Below are 14,863 nucleotides of genomic sequence, written 5' to 3'. Positions count from 1 at the left end.
TGTATTATTGAGTTATTATGTATGCTTAAAGTGATACATATTTTACTATAATTATAAGCTAACAGCATTAAAAAGGAATGTAATCATATTGTTAATAAAGAATACAAAAAGACTTCTCAGTGCAAACAGTATTATTAACAAAAACTACAAAATACAAGAAATGGTTTTTATATGCCAAATGAAAAATCAAAATACAAGTAAAGATTTCTCCTATTCATATAATCAGTGGGACCTGACAGAGGCATCAGTGAAAACGCCATAAAGAATGCATGTGAACATTAGATGAGATATACATAATTAGCTTCAATTCAGCAAAATCTTAAAAGAGATTTTTTTGTACAACCAATTCGGCAACATTTCTGCAATGGTGACATATTGCGCTCTCTCTTTTTTCGGGAATGAGTATCCAATCCTAAGTTTTGTAATTCTGAATGACTGTTGTCTTCTCCTTCACCTTGTTTATTATGAATATTATTCTTAACTTCTTCAAAGCTAATATCTGAACCCTTTAAGGTGAGTGGATATTGCTGTAGCTCTGGTGAAGGTAGATTCATCTCAGACTGTGTTGTCTTCTGCTCCTGTGGCAAATTAGCAATGAATTCTGACATCATATTTATCGTTTCTGCATCTTTGTTGATGAAGGATGATGGCACAATTTCTGTTAAGTCATTAAAAAAAAAGGTGTGAGAGAAACATTCATGTCAAGGAGCATAAGGCAAAACTATAAATGTTTGCATTGGCAAAAAAGAAACCATTTCCTCAATATAATTAAACATTGAAACAAATATCCTGTTATCATAACAACATAGCTTACTTAGAGTTAAACATATTAAGGTACTATAATATTATCAAGGTTCTGCCTTCCTCCATTAGTTCCTTGTCATATAACTTCATGATCTCCTAATTGCTGTTCTTATAGTGGAGTAAAATATTTAGCTAACAATTTCATAATATAAAACCAAATAGCAACTACATGACAGTAAAGTTCTGAAAACACTTATGAATCATAAATTACTGACATGTCCTGCCAAAATGTTACCTACCAGATAAGGTAAACATTTCTCTTAATCCCCACTTTGAGGCAATATCTTATTAGGTTATTTATAGTTAAATTGTGTCCTGTGTAGCAGTAAGAAAAAAATTTTTTAAATACTTTAAAATCACAATTCTCTTCTAAGGAAATAAAAGTTTAGATGAAAACTAATGTTCTCAACAAACTATTTTCAACAAAAATGTAGAAGTAATCAAAATATTTGGCAAAGAATGTTTAAATATATACGGTATCTTCAAAACATAAAATACTAGACAGAAATTTTAAATTATGTTTTTGAAGAATAATGTGAGAAACTGCTCAAAGGTGAATGTTAAGTAAAAATGCAACAGGTACATATATACTTTTCCAAACATTAACATGCCTTTCCAGTCCCTTGTTCAATATATTTTCATTTTCTCGTTAGATACACATTTTGTCAAAATCTTTACTATCTGTGAGTACTTTTCACTTTTCTCTCTGCATTAATGCGTATCTTTGTCTTTAATACACGTATGAGCATTACTACCCTCGTGTTCAGAAAAAATGAACTAAAAAAGCAAATACAATTCAGTCTGGTTTTCTCTAGATTGAATCGGTAAATTCCTAGACTCTGTGGTATTCGTCTGTTAATCTCACACAAAAATAATGTAAAACTGCCATTAAATAAATTACCTCTGACAAAAAATGTATACAAGTAACTATAGTCATACTTTAAATCTCATGAAATAGAAGGAAATATATTTCATGTGTACAGTGATTTTACATGAGAGTCACTTATGTATAACATGTGCATTTATTATAAACCACATGTGTGATATGAAATAGAAAACGTTTATTGTTGCTAATTGAGCTTGCCCTCTGTTCATTTAATATGACCTATTCCACTGATTAGCCTAATCTATACCTCTACCAACTGTCCACAGCTACTTTTAATCTAGTTTCCAATTTATCTTTACAAAACAAATTGCTAAACTATTCCAGATTTGAGCTGTACTCAGTTCTGTGCTCTCCCTTTAAATCAAATCCACTGCACTTTCAAATACTTGAAAGCATCAAGAAGGTCTTCAACTATGATGGTCTGAAGGGCGATCTACCCTTGTCCGTGGTCCCCTTCCATTTCTCTTTTAGGGGAACAGGCCTGTTCTTTCTCTTCCACCCGCCTCTCACAAGGGAACTTCAAGATTCGGTTCAAAGAGATGGGAGTCTAGACTCTCTGTCCCTTTTGGAATGCTTTTGTTTTGTTTTTTAAAAAATACCATTTCGGATGGCCTAGGCCACAATTTAGCTATTTGACAAAGGAAGAGAGTCATCCTGTCTCCTGTTCTGGGATATTAGCGGAGGTCTCAGGGTTCTGCCCCTTTCTTCCCTATTGGAGATGCCGGTCTAGGATCCTGGCGCCCGAGCTCCCACCGTCTGTCGGTCCAGCTTTCCCGAGGGCCAGGAGAGCACCACGCCCCGCGGGTCTCTGGGCAGCGCCTCCTGCTCTGTGGCATCCCCTCCGCCCTGTCCCAGGGCCAGGTGACTATGGCGCTAATGCCTCTGAGGTGAGGCTAATTCCTACTCTCACAGTGTGCTGTCTGGTGAGATTCCCGTGAGACCCTTTCATTAAAAACTTGTTACTGGGAGAAAGCTCAAACCTCAGGTACCGGCTATGGCGGAGTAGGGCTGAGCACAAGCAGCCAGTGAAGAGCTTGAGCTGGGCAGGGGCCGTTCCAATTGGTCAGCAGTCCAAGGGCAACCAATGGGAAATGCGGAAAGGTTGGGGGGGGCGGGAGCTCTCACCTGAGAAAGGTTCAGATCCGGGTTGGTGCTCTGTCTGGCTCTTAGCTCTTCCTCTGAAACCTGTAGAGCCGCAAACCTCAATCCAAATGCGTATTAGTCGGCGGCCACATGCAAAAATAATTTGGTTCAGATCCTCCCCCTTATCCATTTTTGCTCTGGAAATTTGGGTCAGTAGCAGCCAGACTCCTAGCAGGTGGAACAAGAACAGGCGAGGCATCTTAGGCCTGGTCTCCAGCTCTGGGCTTTTCAACCTTGTCCTGGGGCCTGAGCTGTTGTTATCTACCAACCAGTGCCTGTGCCCCTTTCTGGGCTTTTTGCTGCTTACCCTACAAGTGCCAATCAGGCTTTTATATCCCTTGGACTGTCACTCAGCTCTTAATAGTCCCAGCTCCACCCCTTCCCCACCCACTTTCCCAGAATTTTCTCCCTTAGTCCTTGTTCTCCACTTATCCTCCATTTACCTATCCTTCTATCCCTGGCCCTATGTGTTACTCTCTTTTCTTACCCTCAAACCATTCTGAATACTTACATAAAGTTCCTTATGTATATGAAGGCCATTATAAGAGATTACATAAACAAAAATAAAATTGAGATCACCCATATTTATACAATCCAGTTTGCCAGTGTGAAAAGTTGCTGCATAACTTTCTAAACTAAGTAAAATTATAGCTAGATTAATTAATACAGTGTCTAGTACATCAATCCATAAATATAGTGTATGGATGATGGGTGAATATACAAATTATGAATGAGGGAGAAAACTGATAATTTTTCATCTGAATCCTGTTTTCAAGAAAACATTGAAATTGCCAGTAACTTCACTTTAGGTCTGTTCAATAAAGTCTTAAATTTACAACATACTTTCTCCATTGAACTTTCCTTCTTCTTCTCTGGGAGATGGTTTGAATGTAACCAGTTATCTGAACATTTTCATTTGAAATTCTACTCTATAACTCTAGAAACTGGAGAAAATACACAGATGGAGACAAAAGAGAAAAGATAAAAAGCAGTGAAATCCCACCATCCCAGAAAGAATATTTTGTCAACACATTTAAAATTGTATGTATGTATTATTTGATAAGAGTTAATATTTAATATCTTTTAATTTAACTTTTTAAAAAAACCAGCACAATTTGGGCTAATATGCTTCATAAACAACTCTTCTAGATGCACTGGAGATGTACAGAAAGTTAGGGTAGCTTTCAAATAAAGTACTAACTCAACAATCTCCTTGTTACAGATATACCTATGGAATCAAATGATTCTAATTTCTAGATGCCTGCTAATTTTGATGGGGCCCACTCAGCATGGGTAATTGTTAAGCATTGTGTAAGTCTTCAAAAAGTTCCTGACCAAAGCTATGGGATGGGCAGAGGCAGCACTTTTAAGCGTATTTTCACTAAGAGAAGCAGTTTTGGAGATGATTTTCAAAAAAAGTTTGAAGGCACCTTTGTGGGTTGACAGTCCTTGAAAAATAATCCAAGTGCAAGGCTGCCCTACAACGTAATTGCTCTTTTAAAAATAGAAATTTCCAGGAACATTTTAAATTTTCACTTGGCCTACATAACTTTAGGAAGTGGCCACTTTCCCATTCTACAGAGAAAAGAAGCTAATTGAGAGTGGTTACGTACATTTCCAATGCAACTTTGGCCAGATTAGTGCTAGAAGTGGGTTTACCTAATGCTAAGAGTTACAAGCAAATGCAGGATTCAGAGCTGTTACCAGCTCAACTAAAAGGCATTTAAGGTCCTTTAAAAAAAAAAAAAAGAAAGAAACCTTTTTAAGGAGAAAAAACAAGTGCATTTATGCATATAGCTGATAGACCTGGAATTCACCCATGTCTACTGAATTTCAAAGCCCCCTTTCCTTGGTTCCATGGTATCCAGTGGATCCCGTTTTAATTGGAGTTAACCTGAAAGGGGAAGGTTAATAAGTAGAGATTAGTATCTTTCAAAGACGCATTGCGGGTACAAGAGCAGCAACTCTTTGGGCTATTACGTGCTAGACCTGATTTCCCAATGCCTCTTAAAGATAGCAATGTTCATGTGACACAGTTTTGGTCAATACAACCTAAGCAGTAGAGGTTTCTGGCAAAGCCTTTGTTTTTGTGGTTCAAGCTCTAAGCTTTCCTGTTTCTCCCTTCCTTTCTTGCTTAAAACAGATGCTGAAAATGGGAGGGGAAGCAGCCATCTTGCCTGCTAGCAGCCAGCTGACATCATTCAGAGGATAACCAGGATTGAATGGCTACTCCTTAGGCTCTTATGAGTCACTGTTTTTAAGGGTTTTCTGTTATTTATTGAGGACACAATCCTAACTGACATATTTGTGTGTAGAGATATATGTGTATGTATCTATCTATATATATGCAGAATAAATTTCTTATTTGAGAAATAAATTAAACTTACAATCATCTGTTTCTTATGAGAGTTTTAGCCATAGTTTAAAAGCACTTGGATTAGACATTCTAAAGAGTTAAGTAATTATTTAAGTGTTTATACTAGATGATTTACCACAGACAGTCTTTATTCTACAGAAAAACAAGTTGTATAGTAAGTAGCAGTGAATACAGACTCTGGGAACACTATCCCTGCCTCCAGGGACTTTGTGGAGGAGAGGCTGAGGGATATGAGTCCAGGCGGGTCTAGAGAGCTGCTTTCTGTGTTTGGGGGTACATGGTTGTCCTGTCCAAATTCTAAGTTTCCTGGGTATTGCCCTCCTTCTTTTGGGTGGAATCTCTATGTCATAGAGCGCTTATCTTGGCTTTGTCCCACATGGCAGATGGCCTCTGAGCTTTTGTAGCCCTTTATTGAATCCCTTGCTCATGGCCTTCTACCTGCTCCACCTTCCAGCCTCCACTGTGTGCAGGAGGGGTTGGCCAGCAGTTCTAAGAGGAACTTACTTTGTTAAAGATAAGAAACTCTGCTCTTTTATATTTCAACACGAATCTCTTTCCCTTACTTTATATTTTTTTACCAAATTCTCATTGTTTTCTCTCATCTGTCCACAGCAGGTGATCCTTACCTGATCCCAATAATGAACAAGGCTGTGATAGATGGAGTTTTCCATGATTCCAGTGATATTCAGGGAAGAAAGAGACATAAGCACTTGTATGTTTTCAGGCATCCTTAGTCAGAAATGAGTGCTGACTCTACCTCATAGGCACCTTTGGAACCTGTGCAGGAGCTTGTGTTCCCCTCAGGTCATTGTGCTGCTTTATCCAGAAGCATCAAACAAAGAAATGAAGGGAAATTGTGATCTTCAAAAAGTCTTCCTGTCAGCAAACCATTGGAAGTCTCTTGATGAAGAGACAAGGAACCATAATGAACTTCTTTATTTTCCCTCACATCTTCCTTCTATTAAAATAATAGCATGTATGCTGAGGGAAAATTGGGAAAGAATCATCTCCAACCAGATCTGGCAGCCCCAGTAGTCATTCAGCAGGCCCCAGAGAAGTAAAATGAATAAATACAATGTGACTGTTTGCCTTTCTTGTGGTTTGTGGCTTTACTATTGTGCTGTGCAATGGCTCTCATGTGTGATCCCCAGTTTCTATTCACATAATCTAGCCAATTCCACAGCCACACTTAGAATACCACAAGGCCCCCTGTGTCACTGACCCTGGCTCCCACATCTAATTTTAGGTTTCAATTGACGTCAAGACATTGAGTGGTCATCTGTGGTGTAAGGCCTGATCTTAATCCCCAATATTATGTGCTGCCTTGAAATCTGGTACTATTGGGAGAATTTCAAATGGTCTGACCACCAGTTTCCCTCCATCTGCTCCTGCAGGTAAGGTCCTTGAGCCAAGTGACCCTCTTTGTCAAGAGAACCAGGCAGAGTCCCAGCTTATCCCAGAGTAATGACTTTCATTTCTCTGCCAGCCCACAGAACTGATCGAAGAAGCCACTCACATCTTTTCATGGTAACCAGCGGTCACCTCACTCTTTTGCCACTACAAAGTCTGGCTCACAGAGCCCCTGCTTATTCAGTCTGTTCCCAACTGCAATTCCCATCCTGTGAGTATATATGATTAACAAATTGCTGTCCAATTCATTAGTCAGTGTCAGATTCAAATGTCTAAGTGCATAACCCTCCAGTGATTCAGGGTAGGAGTCCCTCCCTCTCCAACAGGAGATCGGGGGCAATTAAAACAGTCAACTACAACCTATCTCCCCCTTTCTTGTTACCAGAGCAGCAGAAGACTTAGTTCAGACCATGTAACATATTCTATGGTTCTCAGGATGTGTTCTCTATTTCTCCCTAGATCACTTCTTATTCTCTGCTCAGTGTTGACAGAAAATGAGACTCTGTGAAGGAGAAATGATGATCCTTTTGTAACCCCTTTACGGGTTTCCCATTAGCTGGACCTATAGTTGCCTTAGACAAGGTCTTCAAGAGGCCCTCTTCCTACTTCCACTCTGCAGCATTTTCCTTGCCATGTCCCAGAACTAAGTCTTACTGAATTTCTGGCAGTTCCCCCACGTTCCATGCTTTCTTTGTCTTTGCTGCTTTTTTGCCTCTATCTTTCTGCCTCTTTCTTTTTTTTTTTTAATTAAATGATAGCTCTATACATTAATGCAAACAGGGGGTACAGTGTAGCGTTTTCATATACATTTTGAAATACTTTCATCAAGCTGGTTCACATAAATTTCATGTCATTTGCATAGTCATTGTGTCAAAACATTTACATTCTATTTCTAGAAAAGTTCACTTGTACCCTTGTTGGACAGAAATATAGGTGATCTTTCTGGTCAACCTCCCACCACCCAGCCACCCTTCTTCCTTCCCCTTTAATGTTCTTCTTAGCAAAGTATCCCAGGAATGGAAGAAAAAGTATCCAATGTACACAGCCCTTCTAGGAAACTAATATATACTTCTCAAACAAAGGAAACAACTTAATTCTGCCTCTTTCTTTACTTACCCATTGACTTTTCCTAACTATTCTATGAATCTTCTGTTAGCTATCTCTACATAACTCAGCATCCCCTCCCCACTTCCGCTATTTTCTTCTCCTTATATTATAGCCCCTACTTGTATGTCTCTCCTACTAGTCCATGAGCTCCCTGAAGAAAGTGGCAGGTACACAGTAGCTGCTCAACACACGGTTGAAGGAAATGTGTAGATCTGATAATGAAGTACGTTCCACTTCCCTGTGGTTGGGGAACAGAGGTGTAGGAGGAACTAGCTGGAGCTGGCCCCAGAGTAGGAAATGAAATGAGTCCCACGGTTTGTAGAAGTAGGCAGAGCCTCTATGATTAAAGAACCTGTGACACACAGGGATATCAGGGATGCCACAGGAGGACCCATTTTAGGGTGATTTACTTCTGTAAGGAAGGGCTGTGGGGTAGTTATGAAGGTAAAAAAGGAATCCGCAGGATTTGGGGTAGGAGAGAAGAAAGCACAAGGCAGGAGAAAGGTCTATATTGGGCAAACGTCCAGGTAATCAGGGTTCTAGAGAGGGCTCAAGGGTTATCCCCAGGTAATGATGCCTGAAGCTGCTGTACAGATGTGTGGCCAAGCTTTTGAGTGGGCATAAGTTCTCAATCCTTTTGGGTAAATGCCAAGGCCCATGATCATTCTTAACAGTATTTCGTGTGGCCAATGTTCGGAATTTTGGCCATTCTAATACTTGTGTATCTCATTGTTTCAGTTTACATTTCCCTAATGACATAAAATGTGGAGCATCTTTTCATATGTTCATCTGCCAACTGTATACCTTCTTTTCTGAGGAGCTGTTAAGTTCTTTGATCCAATTTTAAACAAGTTGTTTTCTGATTATTGAGTTTTAAAAATTGTTTTATTATTTTGAAGAAAAATTCTTTATCAGATATGTCTTTTGAAAATATTTTTCTCAATCTGTGACTTGTTGTTTCATTTTCTTCATAATGTATTTTGTATACCAAGAAATTTTTAACTTTAATAAAATCTAGTTTATCAGTTCATTCTCTTATAGACTATGTCTTTGGTGTAGTAGCTAAAAAATTATGACTAAACCCTACTTTTACATTTTACTTTCAGGTCTGTGATACACTGTAAGTTAATTTTTGTGGAGGGTGTAAGATATATGCTTAGATTCTATTTTTTTTTTTTTTTTTTGCATTTTGATGTCCAGTTGCTCCAACACCATTTTTTGAAAGGTCTGTCTTTTCTCCAACATATTGCCTTTGCTCCTTTGTTAAAGATTACTTGACTCTACATCTAATTCTGGGTTCACTATTCTGTTCAATAGATCTATTTGCTGATTCCTTCACCAGTTCCATAGTCTTCGTTACTGTAACTTTACTGAAAATATGGATGTTGGGTAGTGTCAGTTGTCCAACTTTCTTCTTCTTCAATATTGTGTTGACTATTAGTATTTTGCCTCTCTAGATAAACTTTAGAATCACATTGTCAAAAATCACAAAATAACTTGCTTGGATTTAGCTTTATTTTTTCTTTCCTTTTTTTGAGACAGAGTTCACTCTGTTGCCCAGGCTAGAGTTGTTGCCCAGGCTATGTGTTGTCACAGTTCACAGCAACCTCAAACTCTTGGGTTCAAGCAATCTTCTTGCCTCAGCCTCCTGAGTAGCTGGCACTACAGACATTCACCAAGATGCCTATCTAATATTTTTTCTATTTTTTTAGTCAAGATGGGGTCTCACTCTTCCTGGGGCTGGTCTCCAACTCCTGAACTCAAGTAATCCACCCACCTCAGCCTTCCAGTGTGCTAAGATTATAGGCATGTGCCACGATACCTAGCCCTAGAATTTATCTGAAATTACACTGAATCTACAGATAAAGCTAAGAAGAACTGACATCTTGACAGACAATATTGAGTGACCCTGACTGGGTAAGACTCTGTCTCAAAATAATAATAAAAAACTGAGTCTTCCTGTTCATAAGCATGGATTATCTCTTTCCATTTACTTAGTTCTTATTTGAGTTATTTTATCAGAGTTCTGTGTTTTTCCTCATATGTATCTTCTTGTATAGATTTTGTTAGATTTATACCTACATATTTCATTTCGGGGGTGCTCATATAATAAGAGTGTCTTTTAATTTTTAATTTCATTTGCACATTTCTGTTATATAGGAAAACTATTGTCTTCAGTATGTGACACTGTATCTTCCAAGTTTGTTATATATTCCCCAAGATTTTTTTTCTTCACTTTGGATTTTCTGCATAGATAATCACATCATCAGAGAAAAAAGGCAACTTTATTTCTTCTTGCCCTGTAGACCTTTTCTTTTTCTTTCTTTTTTTCTTCTTGCCTTAAATTCATTAGCTAGAACTTCCAGGATGATGTTGAAAAGCAGTGGTGAGAGAAGATATCTTTGCTTTTTTCCTAATCTTAGTGGGAAACTTCAGGTTTCTCATCTTTAAGTAAGATGTTATCTGCAGGATTTTTGTAGATATTTATGATCAAGTTGAGGAAGTTCTTTACTTCTTGTTTACTGAGACTTTTTTACATGAACAGATGTTGGATTTTATCAAATTCTTTTTCTGCATGTAATGATATGATTACATGATTTTTATTCTTTGATGTGATTGATCACATTAATTTATTTACTGATGTTGAGCCAGCTTGCTTATCTTGGATAAATCCCATTTGGTTATGGTGTTTGGTTCTTTTTAGGCACTGTTGTTTTGATTTGTTAAGATACAATTTGTTGAGGATTCTTACATTTCTGTTCATGAGAAGTATTGGTCTCTATTTTCTTTTAATGTCTTCTGGCTTTGGTATGAAAAGCCTCATAGAAGAAGTTAGGAGCTGTGCTCTGTTTTTCTACTTTTACAAAGAGATTACAAAGAATTAGTATAATTTCTTCCTAATGTCTTTGGTAGAATTCACAAGTGAATCTATCTGGGCCAGGTATTTCTGTTTTGGAAGATTATTAATTATTGATTCACATTCTGTAATAGATTTAGTCTTATGCAGGTTTTCTATTTTTATCTGTTGTAAGTTTCAGCAGATTCTAACTTTCAAGGAATTGGTCTACTTCATCCAGGGTATAGGGTTATTCATAGTATTCCTTTAATATCCAGGTCCTCTGTAGGAATGTTCTTTTTTTCATTTCTGGCAATGTTCTCTCTCCTACTTAGCCTGGCTAAAAGCTTATCAATTTTATTGATCTTTTCAAAGAGGTAGCTTTTGGTTTTGTTAAATTTCTTGATTGATTTCCTATTTTCAATTGTATTGATTTCTACTCTAACTTTTATTAATTCTTTTCTTCTGCTTACTGGGAATTTGATTTGCTCTTTTCTTAGGTTCCTGGAGTGGGAGCTTGGATGATTGATTTTAGATCTTTATGCTTTTCTAATGTGTGTATTTAATGCTTTTAATTTTCTCCCCAAAGCCAGGCACATCGGCTCACCCCTGTAATCCTAGCACTCGGGAAAGCCAAGGTATGTGGATCGCTTTAGCTTGGGAGTTCAAGACCACATGTAGCAACACAGAGACCCATCTCTACTAAAAATAGAAAAACTAGCTGGGTATTGTAGCAGATGCCTACAGTCTCAGCTATTTGGGAGATTGAGGCAAAAAGATTGCTCAAGCCCAGGAGTTTGCAGTTACTTTGATCTGTGATGCCGGGGCACTCAACCCAGGGTGACAGAGTGAGATTCTATCTCAAGAATAAATAAATAAATAAATAAATAAATTTTCTTCTAAGCACTTCTTTCACAGTGTCATACACATTGTGATTGTGTTGTCATTCTTACATAGTTCAAACTATTTCTAAATTTCTCTTGAGATTATTTTCTTTGTTTTTCTTTGAAAATGTTAATGGGCTACAAGTGTTTTTCTTACATGGATGAACTCCATAATGCTGGTCAGGGATTTAGTGTGTTCACACCAGAGTAACATACTTTGTACCCAATAGGTAAGCTTTTACTACCTCCCTCTCACACTGTTCCCTTCTTAGTTTTCAATGTTCTTTACACCTCAGTATGACTGGCTGTGGGCATTGTTTAGCTCTCACTTATTCTTTTTTTATATTTAAAAGAGTTATTTATTTATTTTTTGAGATAGAGTCTTACTTTGTTGCCCTCAGTAGAGTGCAGTAGCATCATACCTCACAGAAACCTCAAACACTTCAGCTCAAGTGATTCTCTTGCCTCAGCCTCCTAAGTAGCTGGGACTACAGTTACCTGCCACAATGCCTGGCTATTTTTTGTTTTTGTTTTTATTTTATTTTATTTTATATACATTAATGTATTTATGGGGTACAATGTGCTGATTTCATATGCAATTTGGAATGCTTACATCATACTGGTTAATATAGCCCTCACTTCATTTACTTAATTATTGTGTTAAGACACTTATAGTCTATACTTAATAGATCCAACATGTACCCTTGCAATATGCACATAGGTGTGATCCCACCATTCACCCTCCCTCTGTCTGGATTCCCTCTTCCCCTCCCATTCCGCCTCCCTCCTTCATCTTGGGCCATAGTTGTGATCTATTCTTCATACAAAAGTGTGAGTGATTGTAAATTGTTTTCATAATAGTACTGAGTACATTGGATATGTTTTCCTCCATTGTTGAGATACTTTACTAAGTAGGATATGTTCCAGCTCCATCCATATAAACATAAAAGAGGTAAATTCTCCATCTTTTCTAAGGCTGCATAATATTTCATGGTCTACATATACCATAATTCATTAATCCATTCATGAGTCGATGGGCATTTAGGCTTCTTCTGTGACTTGGCTATATCTTTGTTATAAAGTGATTTTTGGTCTTTTGGATATGCTCCTGGAGAGGAATTGCCTAGGATCAAATGGCAGGTCTACTTTTAGATCCCTGAGTATTCTCCATACTTCTTTACAAAAGGGATGTATTAGCTTGCACTCCCACCAGCAGTGCAGAAGCAGTCCCTTTTATCCACATCCACACCAACATCTGTAGTTTTGGGATTTTGTTATATGAGCCACTCTTACTAGAGTTAGATGATATCTCAAAGTGGTTTTGATTTGCATTTCTCTGATGATTAGAGATGATGAGCATTTTTTCATGTGTCTGTAGGCCATGCACCTATCTTCTTCAGAGAAGCTTCTGTTCAAGTCCCTTACCCACAAAAAAATGAGATTACTTGTTCTTTTCTTATTAATAAGTTTGATTTTTCTGTGGATTCTGGTTGTTAAACCTTTGTCAGAAACATAACCTGCAAATATCATCTCTCATTCTGAGGGCTGTCTGTTTGCTTTATTTACTGGGGTTTTGGCTGTGCAGAAGATTTTTAGTTGGATCAGATCCCAGTAATGTATTTTTGGTGTTGCTTCAATTCATGGGGGTGGGGGTAGGGGTCCTCCTCATAAAGAATTCTCCCAGGCCAATTTCCTCAGGTGTTTCTCCTGCACTCTCTCTAAGAATCTTTATCATTTCATGTCTTAAGCTTAAATCTTTTACCCAGTGAGAATCAATTTTTGTTAATGGTGAAAGGTGTGGGTCCAGTTTCAGTCTTCTACATGTCGCCAGCCAATTATCCCAGCACCATTTGTTAAATCGGGAATCTTTCCTCCAATTTATATTTTTGATAGTCTTATCAAAGATCAAATGATGATAAGTGTCTGGGTTCATCTCTTGGTTCTCAATTCTGTTCCATACATCTAGCTCTCTATTTTTGTGCTAGTAGATCAAAACCATGCTGTTTTGATCACTATAGATTTATAATATAGATTGAAGTCTGGTAGCATATTCCTCCTGATTTGTTTTTATTTCTGAGTAATGTCTTGCCTATTCGAGGTTTTTTTCTGATTCCATATAAAATGAAGTACTATTTTTTCCAGATATTTAAAGTATGACAGTGGTGCTTTGCATTAAATTTGTATGTTGCTTTGGGTAATATGGACATTTTAACACTGTGGATTCTTTCTAGCCATGAGCATGGTATGTTTTTCCCTTTGTTAGCATCTTCAGCTATTTCTTTTCTCAGAGTTTCATAATTCTCTTTACAGAGATCATTCACGTCCTTTGTTAGGTAAATTCCCAAATACCTCAGCTTCTTTGGCACTACTGTAAAAGGAATAGAGTCCTTAACTGTTTCCTCAGCTTGACTGTTATTAGTATATATAAAAGGTACTGATTTGTGAGTATTGATTTTGTATCCTGAAATGCTACTGTATTCCTTAATCACTTATAAGAGTTTTGTAGTTGTTTCAAAAGATTTTTCTGCATCTATTGAGAGAATCATATGGCCTTTGTTTTTTATTATATATGTGATGTATTACATTTATAGATTTACATATATTGAACCAACCTTGAGACCCAGGGATAAAACCCACTTGGTCATGGTGTATAATTCATTTGATGTGTTGCTGGATTCTGTTTGCTAGGATCTTATTGAATATTTTTGCATCTATATTCATTAAGGATATTGGTCTATAATTTTCTTTTCTTGTTGGGTCTTTACCTAGTTTGGGGATCAGGGTGATATGTGCTTAATAGAGTGTATTGGGAAGTATTCCTTCTTTTTCTATGTTCTGGAAAAGGTTAAGTAATATACGTACTAGTTTGCCTTTAAAGGTTTGGTAGAATTCTGATGTGAAGCTATCTGGTTCCGGACTCTTTTTGGGGGGAGATTTCCTATAGTTGATGCTATTTCAGTACTTGATATAGGTTTGTTCAACATTTCCAATTCTTTCTGGTGAAGTCTAGGAAGGTGGTATCCTTCCAACTACTGGTCAATTTCTTTTAGATTTTCATATTTCTGAGAAAAGAGTTTTTTGTAGGATTCATTAAGGATTCTTTGAATTTCTGAGGTGTCTGTTGTTATCTTGCCTTTGTCATTTCTGATTGATGATAGTAGGGATTTTAATTTTCTATTTTTTTTAATTTTCTAGTTTATCAATTTTATTGAATTCTTCAGAAAAACAAGTTTTTGATTCATTAATCTTTTGAAGAATTCTTTTCTTTTTGATTTCATTTAATTCTGCTCTAATTTTAGTTGTCACTTTTCTTCCACTGAGTTTGGGGTTGGAATGTTCTTCCTTTTCCAGTTGCTTAAGATGTCCCATTAAGTTATTGACTTCCTTTCTTTCCATTCTCTTGAGAAAGGCTTGCA

The 14,863-nt window shown here is 37.2% G+C and overlaps 1 protein-coding gene across 1 annotated transcript; it reads right to left on the bottom strand.

Annotated features, from left to right (window-relative positions):
• Nucleotides 1-308: 308 nt before the first annotated feature.
• LOC100948254 (prorelaxin H2) lies at nucleotides 309-3,032 on the bottom strand. Its single transcript, XM_003782899.1, has 2 exons — nucleotides 2,816-3,032; nucleotides 309-658 (listed from the first exon to the last, which is right to left on the bottom strand). The coding sequence occupies exons 1-2, from the start codon at nucleotides 3,030-3,032 to the stop codon at nucleotides 309-311; spliced, it is 567 nt and encodes a 188-aa protein (XP_003782947.1).
• Between the last annotated feature and the right edge of the window lie 11,831 nt (nucleotides 3,033-14,863).

The sequence above is a fragment of the Otolemur garnettii genome, unplaced genomic scaffold, assembly GCF_000181295.1.
Source record: "Otolemur garnettii isolate 467f Iridium unplaced genomic scaffold, OtoGar3 scaffold00006, whole genome shotgun sequence".
In the NCBI taxonomy this organism is placed as follows: Eukaryota; Metazoa; Chordata; class Mammalia; order Primates; family Galagidae; genus Otolemur; species Otolemur garnettii.
This window is presented reverse-complemented; position numbering and strand designations above follow the sequence as displayed.

What these genes read in the sequence shown, in the direction of transcription:
- LOC100948254 (XM_003782899.1), bottom strand. Translation starts at nt 3,032, where the DNA reads ATGCCTCGCCTGTTCTTGTTCCACCTGCTAGGAGTCTGGCTGCTACTG. An exon ending in CGGATCTGAACCTTTCTCAG is followed by an intron (nt 659 to 2,815) that starts GTGAGAGCTCCC and finishes ATGACTTAACAG; the next exon opens with AAATTGTGCCATCATCCTTC.